This window comes from Rhea pennata, chromosome 16 (assembly GCF_028389875.1).
Source record: "Rhea pennata isolate bPtePen1 chromosome 16, bPtePen1.pri, whole genome shotgun sequence".
In the NCBI taxonomy this organism is placed as follows: domain Eukaryota; kingdom Metazoa; phylum Chordata; class Aves; order Rheiformes; family Rheidae; genus Rhea; species Rhea pennata.
The window spans coordinates 1494014-1511168 of NC_084678.1; the positions used below are offsets into that span (position 1 = coordinate 1494014).

Genomic DNA, 17155 nt, shown 5'->3' on the forward strand with positions numbered 1-17155 from the left:
CATAAAGGCAAATGGAGTATGTGATGCACGTCTATGCAAATTTTAATGTCTTAAAGTTCTGGGAAACAGAACTACCAACACCGTAGTGGATCTGTGGAAAACAAAGGCAGCTCACCTTTAAAGTCAAATCAGTTTGTAAGAGTAAAGCCACACGAACAGCTGTAGAGTGCTTCTAAGCCTATTTGCAGATACAGCTGGATAACATTCTGTTTTGTGTAAGAACTTACCAGCAGGCTGCAATCTCCCTATTTGAAACTCAATTTAGCTATATCCTAACCACCAGTTCTTAACCCTAAACATTAGAGGAGTCTAAATCAAAACACAGCAGAATATGGCTTTTATCTTCCGGTACATATTAACTTCAGCAATTAATTTTGCTGAATGTTTTAAAAAGGAATTTACTTCCTTCACTTCATCAAGCAATGTTATATTGCCTTGCAACAGGCATTCATTCAAGGAAAACCCTCTACAATTCTTACTCCACATTTCCAATTAAAAGCACTTATTTACCATATCTGGATATGGCATATACAGGTCTGGAATTTTTATGATCAACGAGATGATTAAATGAAACAAAATCCACACCCAAAAGCAATTTCCAGACAACAACATAGTCCAGACTTCCAGGCCAGAATTCAGTAGGAGCACATTTTTGAATTAATTTTAATCCAACTCACACACGTACTGATGGAAGGGTTTATGCCAAGACCCCACAAACTATCCCAGAGGCTTTCAGTACTTAAGTCAACCGAATTTTATGCTGCCACAGCTTCACTCCTTGTACTCAGTTAAATTAGTTTGGGAAATCTCTGTATCCTGTAAATCACACCAGTGAGAATTAAACTACACTTTTTTTTTAAAGGTGGTATACGTTCAACTGGAATTCACACCAGTTTACGCTCAAATTACACACGCTCAGCAGCATATTCATTACAAAAATCAGAGAGAAGTGAAAACAGTGCCAAGCGATAGCCAAAAGGATCACAGTTGCTTGAACTCTGGATGGTTCAATTGCACACTAGCATTATACTAGTGTCCTACCTGATTTAATCGCAGCCAGTTATGATCCCCAAATGATAAAACTGCAAAACCAAGAAACACTATCTTAAAAGTTTCAAGCATTCGACTGAATTCCCTTTCTCACTCTCTCCACTAAAAAATATTGTATCTCAGTCCAACATAAAACACAAGTTGAAGAGGACAAATGCATCAAAGGAATTGTAAAATGCATCTGTAATCTCAAACTGAACACAAGCATGCAAGTCAAGTAAGAAAATCAGCTGCTATTTTAGTTTGACTTAAATTCTTAAAGCTGCCAATCAACTCCATAACATTTCCTGTAAAGGGAAGTTTCCCCAGTCAGTAATAAATACACAGAGAGAAGGCATTTTTACAAGGCAAATCAAATAAAGCCTATTTTGTCTATGTGTATTTTCACAGTTCTTAGAAGTGGTTGGTTTGTCTCCTCCCCTTCCCCAACACATACAGCTGTCAAGTATACACTAACTCTCACTAAAGTATAACCTTGAACTCAGATTCCAAAACGTACATAAAGGGAAGAAGCATTTTTGAAGATGATTGGACAGCTACGTCTGCAACCTCTGTTAACATATACCGATACAAATTTAAGATATCCCATAATTACAAGATGTAAAACTAAGACACTGTGAAATTGTTTAAAAAGCCTAGCATCCTACACCAAACACTTCAGTTACAAAACACATGCTCTTCGAAGAGGGTCAGTTTTTTGGTGTGAACCCTGCACGCAACCTACCTCACCCCAAAATAATTCAGTTAGCCATACCTGTTTGGAGCTATGCCTGTACCTGCAAGAACTCCCACATCCTAAAAGTAAAGTGATCTTATATCATAATTACTCAGTAAAAGTATTCAATCTGAAGTTTAAAATATACATTAAGCTGGTTCTACCTGCTAAAGAGGAGAAACATCAATAGCTGCTGGAAAGATCAACATTTTTTACATCCTTCCTTCACTTCAAAGATTTGCACAGAGGCAGTCAGTAGCTCATTTACTACTACTACTATAAAGTAGTAGCTTTACAGGCAGAGAGGACCAAACAATTTGGCTAGCAAGAAGAGCTTAGAGCCATTCCATACTTTGAGTTCTCTGCCAGAATGTAAGAAGGAAAATGCATAGGCCCAATATAACAGTTTAAAAGATTCTGGATATACCACAGTTAGAATACAGATCAATGTATTATCAAAAGTCTTTGTTTTTTGTTAGGAAGAACGACAAGTGGTTGTTTTTTTTTTTTTTTTTTTTTTTTTTTTTTTAAGACTTAAAAAGTACTGTAAGACTATTTATACATCATCCTAAGCAAATGAAAGGAAAGAGGTAAATTCCTTCCTGTACTATAGATGCACATGCAAATGTTATCAGTGGCAAAATGACAGAGCACTTGATGAACAGAGTTACACTGCAGAGCGGGTGAGACAGGACATGGGCAAGTTGGAGGGAAGATTTGAAAGAATGAACACACAGAATGACAGCTAGCATGTACAGAGGTACAGAGTTCACCAGCAATGCTGAACTACTAAATCCTTTTAACTGCTCTGTCCCACATAATTTGAAGCTTTCTTGGTCAAACAAATTGGGTAATTCTTTGTACAAACTTCTCCAATTAACTAGGGATATAAATATTTAAGTTATTAAGGAACAATCCCAGGGCAGCATTATATTTAGACTTAGCCTACTCTTTGTATATGAAACTTTAATTCGAAAATAGGGAGGTAAGTACACTCCCTTGTCTAAGAGAAAACATCCATTACGACAGACATGGGATGTTTCAACTATTCCATAAATTTGCACTCAGTACACTGAATATTCTAGGACTTACTTTTAACAATAGCCAAAACAGTAGGATACAGAAATGCAAAATCAGGATTCCCAAAGAATATCAATGCTACCATGGGTCCGCAGCACAGATAAAATCAGCTTATTTGATGATTTTAAGAGGTTAGTCTGACCTAATCCAGAATTGCAAACTTTAAATTAAATCCAGAAAACAATTTTTTCTGTTAATTTTACCTGTTACTTACTAAAAATATTACACTCCTCATTTAAAAATTATGATCTTCACCTTTTGGAAGATTGCTATATTAAGCCAAAGTTCACATATAACAGCAAAATTGAGTGCATCAGGGCTCAAAATAAGCACTTCTCTCCTTAGTTAACATTAAAAGAATGCTTGATTTTTGTTAATTATACTTTTAAAAGCATGAAGTGCCTGCTAATGGCTGCCTTAAAAAAAATAATCTGTTAAATGTGAAATCAAAATTTGGACCTGTAGCAGCAGGCGGTTCTTCAGTTCCGTCAGTAACAGAGGAAGGCTCAGCGTCTTCAACTTTTTCTTCTTTTAAGCCAGCATCTGCACTGAGTCCTGTAGTATGTAATCCATCCCCAGAAGATGCTTTTTCACTGAAATTTTGGTCAGTTTCAACAGGAATTTCTAACTGAACTAGAAGGGAGCAAAAAATAATTTTGATTGAGTAAAACGTACACAAAAGCATATACCAAAACACCCATGTGTATGTTCATCACATTACAGTGGAGACAAATATCCCTTTATTGTCAAATTTTTTTGCTGTTATATTAGCATAAAGATAATTTTTTAAATGTCACAGCCACTTGTAGCAATCCTCTGAATTTTCAGCTACGTAAATTTGTACAGGCTGCTAGTTCACTATAGCCCAATATAGAACAGATCTACTCAAACCTTACAAGAGTTCCCTGTGAAGAAAAAGCAGTGAAGCAGGAGGTAGAAAAAGTTATTTCTACACAGTCTAGTATAGAAAAAGAGTCCTCTTGTTTGTTTTAATGTTCAACAAGCGGATTAAATTGTAAATTTAACTTTTAAACTACTTCCCAAATCAAAAGAATATTAAATATCAATTACTTCATTTCCACAAGCGTAACCTGCATCTCTTTAAACACAGTTCCTTTAAGTCTTCCGGAAACCAGCAGAGCTCTCCTTGCAAGGCACCTGAGGATCCAGCTAGTTATTCGTCTATTGGCAAAAGCTCCCTACTACACAAGGGAAACGCTAGACTTGCTGATGTAGAGGAAATCAAAAGCAAAGGAAGGGCAATCAGAGCAGCAAAGACTGAGATAAGTTTTCCTTGGGTTTACTCTGCACTGCTGCTGAAGTCAGGTTTGTTTTAATTGCAGATATACAATCTGCAGGTTATGCAAGTGAAAATATGGTGCTTGTAACAACTAAAAGCCTTCCATACCATCATATGTTCAGGCTATACCAGGAAGCTACTTACCCTTCTCAAGTTCCTTTGGGTTAGATACCGTATCTTTCAAAGGCAGAATTTCTGTTGAAGTTGTTGTGATGTGATCCGTATTTACAATCTCATGGCCAACACTAGATGAGAGTCTTGAAGATCGCCTCCTAATCTGGTCTCTCTCATGGTTATCTGAAGAGCTTTTCAATTTTTCCTGAGCTAGAAAACAGAAATCTGATGGTATTATTTAGCTCACACAAGCATTTGAAAGATTTCCCTCGAAGCTGTGTTCTAAGGATTGAGTTTAATAGTAAGAGTTAAACAGCTCTGGTAATTAGGACTCTGCAGAAGCTACAATCACATCAACAAATTTATGTTAGTACAAGCTAAAGCTTCTCATACAGTTTTCTTAATGATTTCAGATATTTTATTAGTATGAGATTTTAAATTAGAACACAGGTATCTTACTGATAAATCATTGCTTTGAACAGTAATGCTCCCACAGACATTTGTAATATGAGACGTTAAATAAGACAGCTCAGATACACCAACAGCTTTGACCCTATGCTGGATAATGTACAAACTGCAATTTTTAGGTTTTAAGGTCCTCTGAAAGGGGTAGAGAGAAAAACTTCTTTAGATCTTCCTCATCTCTGTTCGTGAAACTACCACAGACAATAATTTTCTTTCTTGATGAACACTCCGAAGTTATTCAACATCACTATACAGTATATCAAGATAAAGTAGAAGCTATTAGATTGCAATGACATGAACATGTATCAAATCTTAGCAAGTTTTTTTTAAAGCAAGCAATGTGGTAGATTCTCCATATAAAAAGCAAAAACAGATAGCTAGTTAGGAAAAGGCTTTTTTGACTGTCTAAATATTGGAGAGAATATAATCAGTATAACCACTCTTTCCCCCAAATCCTGTGAATTTCTGCACAAAAACTGTCAGCTCACAGCTCCTCTATCCAATCCAACTTTCAAAATCTGGAAAAGAATTTCAGCCTAATGATGCTATATATGAATGGCCAGTTTAAAAAAAAAAAAAAAAAAAGCAGGTGCTGTCTTTAAGACATTTTTTGTATCACATTTTATGGTTAATATTACAGACTTTTTAAAATTCCACTTAAGCTTCAGGAACTTATTTGTACAAGTACCGTGATAGCTAAATACCAAAAATACTCACACAAGCTTTTTTCAATCCTGGGACGCTTTGACGGAACTTCACCTCCTTTAGGTATTTTCCGACGTCTTAACTCTAAGGTTATGGGCTGCAGTGTTTGAGAACTTTGCTCTACATGTTTACATAGAAAATAAAAAGTTAACTGAATGTGAAGCTGGAAGACTCACTAAAATAAGTTCGTAAGTCTCACAGTTTATCCTTTTTATAAAGGAATAAGTAATTGGACCTAATTTCACCTGGCTTTCCTACGTCTACGTATTAGAACTGAATCCTACTGATGGTGTATTTTATAGTTATACATGAAGATTATTTGCCTAAGCCTAGTCTGATCTAACCATTAAAAACCTCTAAACCCGAATATCAGGTACGCTCTTAGCTTTCCTAACTAAACTTGAACACAGATGAGTTTAAAAAGTCTAAACTTCTAGAGATTCCGAGGCTGCAAACAGAACAGCAAACACTTTTCATTTTCTTAGGTAAGTCTATAAGGGCTTCTAGAATAAGGCCTAAACAATTTATGTTCAACTACATACCTGTTGGAGGCGTTATTGGTGGCCTTCCACGTTTTCGTTTAGTTTCTTTTACGCTTTCCTGTGGACTCTTTACGTTGTCATTCTCAGGCTTCTTCTCAATTTGTGTATCTACTGAATATTCCATATCATTCTCTGATATATTCTCTTTATCTTCTTTTCCATTCTTAGATATATTCTTCTCTGAGACCTTGCCTTTTTCTGAGATTACTATCAATTTTCCCTCTTTATCAGGCTGCTTAACCCTTTTCTCAGTCTTTAGTGTCTTTTCATCCTTGTCTTTCTTTGCATTATCTGTTGCTTTCCTCTGTTCTTTAAATTTCTCCCGCTTTTCAGGAGATGACGGAATTTCATTACCTCTTTCTTTAGGCTTAGCATTACCCACGATATTCTAGAATGAAGAGAGTGTGACATGAAAACTAACTTCTTGCAATCTGAAAGTCCTCCTCCCTACCCCAGCTTTGTACTTAGCAGACTCCTGCATTTTTGTCCAGTTTTCAAAGAAAAAAGGTGCGTATCATTCTATTGCAACCCACACATTAGAACTTCGAGGCACTTGAACTGTTCAAAGACCTACAGAGCAGACACACAGGTAGTACTTTTTGAGAATTAAATATGAAATGGTTTCTCATATTTACTAAAATTCCAAATGAAGTTACACATTCTATGTTCCAATATAATTAAAACTTCAGTCCTTTGTCTAAGAATTAATTTAGTCACCACTAGCATTAACAAAACTCCAGATACACAGTAAGACAATGAAGAGGAAGTCAAATACAAACATTTATATTGTAAACCTGAGTCAAAATTATAACAAGGTTGCCTTCAGAGCCTAAAGTTTGTACTAAGACAGAAGAGGCAAGAGCTATCTTCACAGAAGAAAAAGGCTGACAAAGAATATCAAATGAAGATACACAGAAAAGGCTTCACTCAACGAACTCATTTTATTCATTAGTCTCAAAATTTATCCTTCAGTTTAGGAACAGACTCAGAAGTCTCTTAATAGTACGCAAGATAGACAGGTGGCCATTACTTTTTTTTTTTTTTTTTTTTTACCCTTTTAAATTTTATTTATCAATGAAAAAAAGTAAAAGCAAAACAAAATACAGGTTAAGAACTTAACTCTAGCCTCAGATTTTACTGTCATACCCTTTCATTAACAGACTCGCGTAACAAAAACGCACAAGCAAGCTCACAAGCAGATCCCAGATGGATTCACAAACTCTAGCTTTTGGTGCTTATTTAAGGCTTGCTAATAGGTCAAAAGACTGTGGAGGATGCATGATAAGCAAACATAAGTCACCAATGCAGAGCAGCTCTGAAAAGGCTGGTCTGGTTACCTACGTTCTTACTCCTGGAGCAATACCTGAAAACCTAAGAGAACCCTCAGTTTTTTCCTCAAAGCTTGTCCAATTTGAGGGGCATACACTGGTTTTCATTATTTTTTATTTATTTTCACAGGCCAGCCTGAAGGAACTACCTTATCCTGAACACATAACTGACAAGTAGCTTAGGAAATATTTTCAAGCCTTCTACACTATCTGAAATAGCTCTAAGTTTGCGCAAAATCTTTACTATTTAAAGAAACCCCCAACACACAGATCTAAAAGACAGAAACTTTTTAAAATTGTGAAGATGTATGGAAAATTGTTCGCTGTATCACATAGTAATATTTAAAAAACACTATCTAGCCACTTATTTGAGTCTTCCCAAAAGTATCATTGGACGAAAGCTTGCAAAATCCCTCCCCACCTCCTCAGGCCAGTAGATCAAACAAAGCTCTGGGTTCCAGCTGAAAATTTTAACTACTTTCTGAAAAACCTACTGAACTATTTTAAAACAGTTATTAGAAATCAATTTTAGGTTACTTTATAAATTCCTTTACAAGTTTGTTAGCATACAATCAAAAACTGTGTACTGTAAGCTTACTGCCCTACTCTCTTCTGTGCCCTGAAGAATATTAACAGGGCACCGTAGCCTTTTTCAAGTTTTCCTTATGATTAGAGTTATCAGAAGTCTTTTGCTGTATTTGAAAAGGTTAAGAATGAAAACAAAAAAATAACTTTATAATGCAGATTAAGACACAAACAAGGTCAAGAATCAGCCAAATTCCTGCATTAAGACAGAATAACTCATGGAATAAGAGACTTGCTATGCCTTAGTTCTCATGTGCAAATTAAGTCCAGTAATCAAATCCCATATTTGCACACTAGCTTGCGCAGTACTACTTAAATCCTACTTGTAACACTGGAAGACAAATGAAAGTCACAGCACTGAAAAGGGCAAACAGCACAATCACTAACTAGGATACAGAAACAGGTTTCTTCCTTTCAGAAGTCTCTGTCAAAATTACATGCTAAAGGTTAGTTTGTTACTGAATCATACAGTAGCTGAAGAGTCATGTAAAGTAACCGCAATCACTAACTTAATCAGCAACTGTAGGATGCTGTTATATACAAAACACTTGTTGTTTCTAGGGAAAAAAAAAAAAAAAAAAAAAGAGAGAGAGAGAGAGAGAAAACCTTAAATTTCAATTTTCTGGAATTTGTGTTCAGCTTGAGAGAACATCAAAATCCTTAGCTGACCCTGTCCAACAAGTTACTGATGCATCATTCAACTATAATTCCATTTTACCGTATTTTTTATAAAACAGAACCAGGAAGAACATCCCTGTATGAAACAGTTCACTGCCAGGGAATGTCACGGAGGCATTCCACTAGCTGATCAGATCTGTTCTACTAGCTCACAGTGGGCAAAGTCAGGTTTGCTTAGTATTTTCCCCTCATTTCAGCAACCCGACTGCAGGTTGTCCCAGAACTTCACTGCTCCAACAAACAGAATCTTCCTTCTGATTTTGAGTCTCAATTATTTGTCTATGTTTGGTCTTGCGTTAACACTGGCTTTAGTTTAACTAACCTCCCTCTTCCTGTTGCCCAATAACTTGAAGCATTAATGAGCAACCAGGCTCCCTTCCTGCCACAGTACTGCTAGGCACAACAAGCATAAAATAGGCAAGTGAAAAAGACTTTGGACAAGGATCACAGGACTAGAAAGGCTAAGTACCTCTTGGGAAAGAAACTGGAGCATCTGATTTAATTTGCACAAAATTCTGAGTACACACTTAAGTCTCATCAGTTTCTGTACAATCTCACCTCTTCTCATCACTATCTTCCTATCAGTATGTGGATTCATAAACTGAGGTACTGTAAGACTGCAGTTTCTAGGCCACAGGCCCAAGAAATAAGCTTGATGCAATAAAATGTTTAATATGCACATCTGCTCCACCTTCCACGAGATGATTTTAACCATATTTGGCAGAGAGGAAGCATGAAATGACTTTTTCTTTTCCTTTAAAAGGAAGAACTCCTTTAAAAATCAAACTTGGGAGCTTACACATTAATCAAAAACCTCAAAAAACCCTCAGATGTTGTGTCTCTGAGAAGCTGTGCTGCTCACAGAACAATCTGATGTGAATAAAATGAGGCATCAGAACATACATGAAATGTCTTAATCAAATCATACTCAAAAAAAATGAATAGTGAACACACTAAGCCTGAATTACCAGTTGATGTTATGGACTCTTAAAAGCTGTCCTTGAATAAAAACATTCACATTGTGCAAGCGATAAGCATTTTACCATCTCTGCCCAATACAAATTATTTCCTCTGTGAAACAGCAGAGCAAAACTGTCACTGAAGTCAGTCAGTTCATTCTATTCCCTTCTAAAATCCTTCAAGTGGCATAAGCTGCTACATTAGCACTGTATCTGAATCTATACCTTAATTCACTTACTTTCACTACAGAATCCTGAGTTCTCAAGTGGCTGAAATATTTTTAATTTCCTAGTGAGTTTTGTTTACTAACAAAAGTAATTTCTCCCTTTATGCTTTTTATGTCAAAGGACAGTATGAAACATTGTAGTATAACTCATTTCTCAAGCTAAGACAAATTGTCCAGCCAGTGGTTGTACTGAAAAGAAAACTTGAATTCCTTTCAAAATCTATCCAAAGGGAAATGGAAAGCTCATAAAATCTCTAAAGGAGACAAAATATTTTGTCTTTCTTTTGCAGCATATTTCTTAAGATTGAGTTAATGTATTTAAATGTATTTAATTCCCTCAGTCTGACAGATACACAATCTACAGACCTCCAAGGAATGGCATGCCTCTTCAAGACAGTGACAGATTTAAATTGTACTTATTAATTACTGGAATCAATATTTAAGGCTTTTGTTTGGAAGGAGGTCTGATTCTGTGTTCAAACTTACATTTGCAGAAAAGTAAAAGCAGAAATCATGCCTGAAAAAACAGACTACAGATATACCACAGGAATGCGTGTGGCAAGAATCATTCCTGTAATGAAAGTTATCCAAAAGCACACACTGAATACTTAGAAAGCTTTCCTCAGGCCATGCAAGACAAAAACCTGTCCGCCTTTCCTACAACGTGTCCATGCACAAAAACATTTCTTCCCTATCAGGCTTTAAAAAAAAAACAACTCACTTTCCATCACTAGCTGAAGGTTGAAGTCATTGCAGGTGATGAGTGGTAAAGCAGCCAAATCATGGAAACAATGGAAACAGAACATGCCAAGAGAAAAACAGTGCTATCATCTCCAAGCTGTGAACTGAAAGATTATTGGACAACCTCCTTAAAGGGCTCAGGATAACCAACTTTCAGAAAGGCTAGTCTCTTCTTTACTTCACAGTGCCCCACTTAATTTTTGATAAACATATTTTTAAACTAATCTTTAATAGCTAAAGCAACTGAAGTGTGTTTCAATATCCTATCACTACTTCTAGTATGTAAATTCTGAATCTTACACTGATTTTACTTCAAGAAGTGCATTCACAGTAACATGAAACTGAAAACTTTGTAAGTCATGCCATCAGTTGCATCATCTTTAATGGCTTGCATCTCAAAAATACTGCATGTCAGTAGCAAGAAAATTAAACATTCATTTCATACTTTTACAATTAAGCAAACCCAGTCAACTTGGACTGCCCATTTTATGCTAGCAGTGTAAACACATTACTTACCTGGTCTTTGGAAAAAGCTTTGACATGAATGTTTTTGACAGTCTGAACTACACCATCATAAAATTTCACAGTATATGTACCTAAAATTTGAAAACAAAGCATAACAGTTTAAAGATAAAAGCTACTGGCTACAGTTCCAATATTAAGCTCTAAATAAAAGCTGCCTTATCAATCTTGTTCAAAGACTTGAACAGTAGAGGTCTCTCTCCACAGGCCAGGTAAGGGAGCAATAGTGAAGTTACTAAAATTATGGTACATGCACAATACAAGTACATGTCTGAGGGTAGAGCTGTTCCTGAGACATAATAAATAAAACAAAGGAATAAATACTCTCTAAGGGTTCCAAAAAGCTTTAAAAATAACCAAATGGGATCACTAGAAAAATGTTTCCATAAAACAAAAGTCTATCAGTTTCTGCAAAACAAATTAAGGGAGATTTAACACAACTATGTGAATTATAACTGGATATTTAATAAGGGATCAAAATTCACTATCAAGAATATAGAAGTACACCGAATACCCTTTTACAGATTAAAAATATAAGTGTCTAGGCTTTTCCCAGAATCATATAAATTATGGTTGGAAGGGATCTCTAGATAGCCAACACTAAATCAGGGTAACTGCAGCTGTACCTAGCTTAGTCATGAGAACCTCCAAAAACAGAGGTGCTACACCCCACGCTCTAGGCAACCTGTTTCAGTGACATCCTACCAGGGGGAAATTCGGGGGGGGATGTCTGGTCAGAACCTCTCCAGCCACAACTTGTATCTTAAAGGTTTTCTGCCTTCTTCCCTGAGGAAATATCACTTATATAGGCACTCTGCAATCCTGACATGTGCATATATCTTTTACATGCCCCTTAACTTCAAACATACTGGATAGTTTCCTACGTAACAGGCAGAAGGCTCAAGTTCTTGAAACAGGAGGTAAAGCGGGGGGGAGGGAGGAGGGAAATCAGTATAAGCATAACTCCTTTAACAATCAAAGGACTACATTTTGGAGAATAGTATGAATAGTTAAAAGGACTGGAACAAGAAAGCATGCAGGCCCTGCAGTTCAGGCCCTGCTCTTCGGTAGATTCTTTAATTCCAAAATTGGCTGAGCTCCTCTAGCAGTCTTAGTCTATTGGATAAAGTATGATTTTCAGTTTGCTGCAGAAAGGACTACTTATTTTATTTAGCCAATGCCTCCTAAAATTTAGTCACATTACTGGTTTCACCTTTTGTGGATCTCAGCGGAAAGTTCTTTCATTGACTAAGGCGGCCTCTTACAAAAAGATAAAAGGTTAGGTTAAAAAAAGTTACTAGTAGGCTAAAATATGTAATCAAACACTTCTCACAGCTGTTTTGTCTGCTGTATTATCTCTCCATCTAAGCAAAAAGCTTAGAATACAATTAAAAATACATTACTAACAAGCATGACAAAAGTAAAACTGACTCCTTACCATCTTTGTTAACAGAAGTAACTTTGGCTGGATAGAAGCGACAGTCAGACCAGCATGCCAGTACCTGATCATTTATATGAAATCCCTAAAAGACAGTATTTAAAAGTGTTTTCATCTAAGATATACTAAAACATACAGCTTCATTAAAATATCAAAATGATTAGTTTTCCATTATTTAAAATATAAGCCATAGAACCCATATGGCAGGCAATGCAGCAAAAATGAAGCATTATAATGCATTTGAGTGGTCATAATTCATCTAACTGCACATTAAACTGGTACACACTCAAATGTCCTGTATTTGCTACTTACTGAACATCCTTCTTCCTCATGCAATCCTTCTTTTCTTAACTGTATTTTCTCTAAGGGACGCAAATAAGGACTGTCCCAACAAAACCATTCATCGTATCTATGGTTCCAACGTTTGAAATGGATAAGTACTTTTCCTTCCTCATAATCAATTTCTTCAATGTGAGCTGGATACCTGGAAAAAGAATAGATTAAAATATTTCAAGTAAGAATAAATGTCTCAAACAGTTACTCCAGCTACAGTGCAAAGCATTACACATAGGTGGCCTTCTGAACTATCAAAAGCAAAGTATCTGAAGACGACTTGATCAGCTGTCACAGGGACCCAAGTTAGTATACTTAACAAAATTTAGTTTCTACAGTCTTAATATTATTTCACATATCACTTGTATGAGCAATAAAGATATTAAAAATGATTTAAAAGCCCAGCATAGAATCATCCCCAAACTGCATAGCATGAAGGCAAAGGCTAGTTGCAGGAAGGGGAGGCAACTGAGGGGCTCTTATCTCTAGCTACATTTCTCCCCGTTCCATCCCCCAGCTAAGAAGTCAGAAAAAAAGACTTCCCTATATCTAGGGGAGATGCTCACAACTGATAGCTACATTAAGGAGGGAGGGAAGACAGGTAGGAGAGCCTCAAAGATGAAGTCAGTGGGAACAAGAGTTATTTCATATGAGTATGTTGTTATATGCAAGCATACTGACATTTGTAATGGATGTAATTTTTAAGTACTCTGTTATAGTTGCAATTGTTTATAGACCAGTTTAGAAATACACTTTTGCTAGACCAAACACTACAGCTGAAAAAAAGAAACAAACTTAAATTTGCAGCATACAATCAGATCTGAAGAGCTGTTTCTAAAGCTTAATACTTCAAGTATGCCAGTCGATTTGGGAGAAGCTATTACCTCTACTTAATAATCTCAACTTTCCACAAATAAAACATTTACTCAATTAAGGTAACAAGCCAGTGACTTCAGCTCTCTCTTATCAAGATCAACACCTGGAGGTCTCCAGGTTCTCTTAAAGATATTCATCAACATGTGTCATCAATCACTTTCTGAAGATACCTCTCAGCATAAAGGTTAAAGTCTAGCAGGCCCACTAAATCTAATTTAAGTTTTAAATTCTCAAAATTAAATCCCATCTTCAAAGTCCCAGGACTTTTAAATAGAATATGTCAATATATTAGTATGAGAACCAGAGAAGGATCAAATAAAGTAACTTCCAACCACAAAGACCTTATAAACTATGCATTTCTTTAATTGCATTGGTAATTTGTAGACCTCAGTAAATACTTCAGTCAGCACTATCACAGCTGTAGATAACATCACAAATAAATTAAGGTTCATCCCACTGCAATAAGAGCACTAGAAAATGTGGATCAAGCCTGGTACTAAAAATAAACCCAAACTCAGCAGAACTGAGCCTTAAGTGCAATGTTTTAATGTTTTAAATGTATCATTTTACAGACATGAACTGATGAAAAGAAAGGCTGTCTACTTGCAACTGAAGTTCCTCAGCAGTTCTGGCCTACATCTTGTTCAAAGGAGAGCCACAAGTGCTTCGTGCCCAAGACTCACACTGCAGCCACACACTAAGGCCCTGCCTAAAGCTGGGAGCCACAGACACCTTTAGTTATGCCCTTAGTTCAGCCCAGTACGCTATCAAAACACGCGCAGCAAAGGCAATGGAGAAGAGCAGGGCAGATGCGAGATACCGATGCTAAAGATGTCTGTAACCTATTACCAGCAAGTGATTTCCTTCGTTGTGTGTTATGACCCACAAATCATTTCATATTTAGGTAACCCCAAGCAGCAGCACCTTGCATAGTTTCATGAGAAGGAAAGACGCTAAGTCGTTCCACAAACAACCATCTTAACACATTTCTATTAAATGTGGCTTATTCTTGGACAGCTTACTAGCTGCACAGTGCTTGGTACAGGTAACGACAAGAACTTCATACGTTGGCCTTGTTGATCTCGGTAAACGAAGGTATTTCTGAGCAAAACTGCAAGCTTTGGCAGGACGGATTCCAACCAACAATGGCACTTCATATCACTCGGCTCTTAACTTGTTCTAATACACTACAGCAGCCACCTAAATAGCACTCACACAAAAACAGCACTATGCACAGATGTCTAACCCAAAGGAAATTTCTTTCAAAACCTTCTAAAGACTTAATCTAAAAGATTCAGAAAGAGAAGATCCTCTTGGCCTCCAGTGTGCTGAGTAAGTTCTATTCTGGAAACACATTCCAGAAGAAAAAATGCATTAATCTCCTAGTTCAGACAAAAGTGAGAGAGTATGGAGATAAATCAGGACAGGTCTGGAGGGATACTCTGTGAGAAGAAAAAACACCAGGCAAGATTTGCCAGTCTTTAAGGCTGAAATCTCACTTTGTCTGCAGGTACAACAGCAACCAAAAATGCCACTTTTGCAGAAAGTTAAGGCAGTCATCGGGCAACTCAAGTCTTAAAAAAAACCACACACACACACAAAAAAAACCCCTTGATGCCATGTATTTCATTTTCATTTGAGAGTATCCAGTTCCCTGCACAGCCCAGCAAAAATGGAGGTAAGAATTCCCACATACTTTCAGTGAGAGGCTAGCAGAAAAAAAGTCTTTTCCATCAGGACTGCAATGGGTCTAGGGTTCATCCAGATTATCAAAGATCCAGAGGGAAGCTGATAAAGATGATTGAGAATTGGCTCAACATTATGCCAAACATCTGTTTCATTTAGGACATCTTGTCTGTCTGCCTCTTTTGGGAGATGTATGCTCAAGTGATAACGGCCAAACAAACTACACGATGCAAGACTGCCCCCTGCTTCATACACAGTTAAAGGAGAAACAGCATTCTTCACCATAAGAACCTTCATTCGAGAACCACGCACCAGCATCCTCACCCATGTCTATCCCACCTCACCTTGTAAAGGCTTCCCAATAGGGAAAAATACTGATCTATCTGCAAGAACAGTAAGAAGATACCTGAGAATGAGACCAAATTTCAGCCTGATTAGAGCAAATGGAGACGAACCTGAGCTCTCAGCCAGCTTCTCAGTAACATACTGAAAAGTCTGAACAAATCTTTCCTTTCTAAAGTAGCCATCATCTACTAGTTTGTTCAGTGCTCCACTGAAACACTAAGTCTATGAGACACTATGCTAGATGCATTCACAAACTTGGATGTCCCCCAGTACTACCTTCCTTTTGGACACACAAATACTATGTTGTGGCCTAACACCTAGCAACTTCAAGGCAAAGGAGAAGGAGTCACAGATTCTTAACAGGTCCGAGCTCCATAAACTGACAACGCAAGCTTCGTTCCTCCAGCACCTGTCCCCTAACCTTGGAAGTGTGGAGCAAGAGTGCCACATCAGGAGACATGCATTGCCACAGACTTACACAGAAAAGAAGTATTACAGCTTACTCATACACACAGGCTAAGGAGCCTTTACATACTCCAGGGCAGAGGCAACTGAAGAAATGCACTCCTGTTTAATCAAGAAAGTACACTACTGGATAATAAACAAAGCGAAACACCAAAAGCTTAAACCTGGCCTAGGGCATGAGAACAGTACAGGCTGCCACATGTCCCGGTATGGTCAAACAGCTCCTCCTCCAAACTATGAAGGAGGCATTTGGCTCACTGCCATAGACTTTCAAGGCAGTTAATTGATCCCGAGTAAGAAATCTCCCAAATGATACTGATTTGAATACTGTTCTACCACATTGTAAAAACAAGCTGAAATTCCATACAACTTCGGGCAATTTATCAGGACACCAAAATAAGTGGTCTTCCAGATAAATTCAAAGGGAATGACTAGCTTGTACCTTTGTACCTTTCAAGGCCTTACGAAAAATGAGATGGCTAGAGAGTGAAAGAGAGAGAACTGAGATGCACAAACTGTTGGGATTAGTTTTACCAAAACCCCAAGGAATGGTCAAAAGCTCAAACAGCAGAACTCTGAAGAGACAAGGGCTATCAACAAGTGGCAGCTTCACAGACTACTGCTGTCAGAGCAGAGTAAATATGAAAATAGTTTTCTTTTAGGTAGAAGTGCAAACCCATCCCTTGCTGTGAAGACAGGAATATCTGAAAATTCAAATTCAGAGTGCTGACCAAAGTAGTTGATCTCTGAGTTCAAGATTGGTTTGTCTCCCTTCTCCTTTCCTGCATACCAGAACATAATTGCTGTAAAATCCCTTTCTCCTAGACTATCTTACTGTATTCAAAGGAATGCCAAGAGGAATAGAGACACCTTGGAGGACAGGTACTATGAAGAACAAATGTGGGTTCAATCTTTTCAGTACTGGAACAAAGTCCTGACAGTATTAGCAATTAAAACTCTCAGGACTGACAATTTCTACCCTTAACAGGGTAGCACAATAC

The 17155-nt window shown here is 37.2% G+C and overlaps 1 protein-coding gene across 12 annotated transcripts in view; it reads right to left on the bottom strand.

Moving 5' to 3' along the window:
- The window catches only part of PHF20 (PHD finger protein 20), a 73828-nt gene that overhangs the window by 40531 nt on the left and 16142 nt on the right, over positions 1 to 17155 (bottom strand). For 11 of the 12 annotated variants that reach the window (XM_062588958.1, XM_062588968.1, XM_062588967.1 and 8 more), the window contains 7 exons: positions 12762 to 12933; positions 12450 to 12534; positions 11006 to 11085; positions 5972 to 6359; positions 5442 to 5549; positions 4290 to 4469; positions 3305 to 3478 (listed from right to left, as the gene is read on the bottom strand). In XM_062588958.1, the coding sequence (XP_062444942.1) occupies positions 3305 to 3478; positions 4290 to 4469; positions 5442 to 5549; positions 5972 to 6359; positions 11006 to 11085; positions 12450 to 12534; positions 12762 to 12933 (1187 nt within the window). The remainder of the gene's footprint in view (positions 1 to 3304; positions 3479 to 4289; positions 4470 to 5441; positions 5550 to 5971; positions 6360 to 11005; positions 11086 to 12449; positions 12535 to 12761; positions 12934 to 17155) is intronic. The other variant, XM_062588963.1, reaches the window with a different exon arrangement.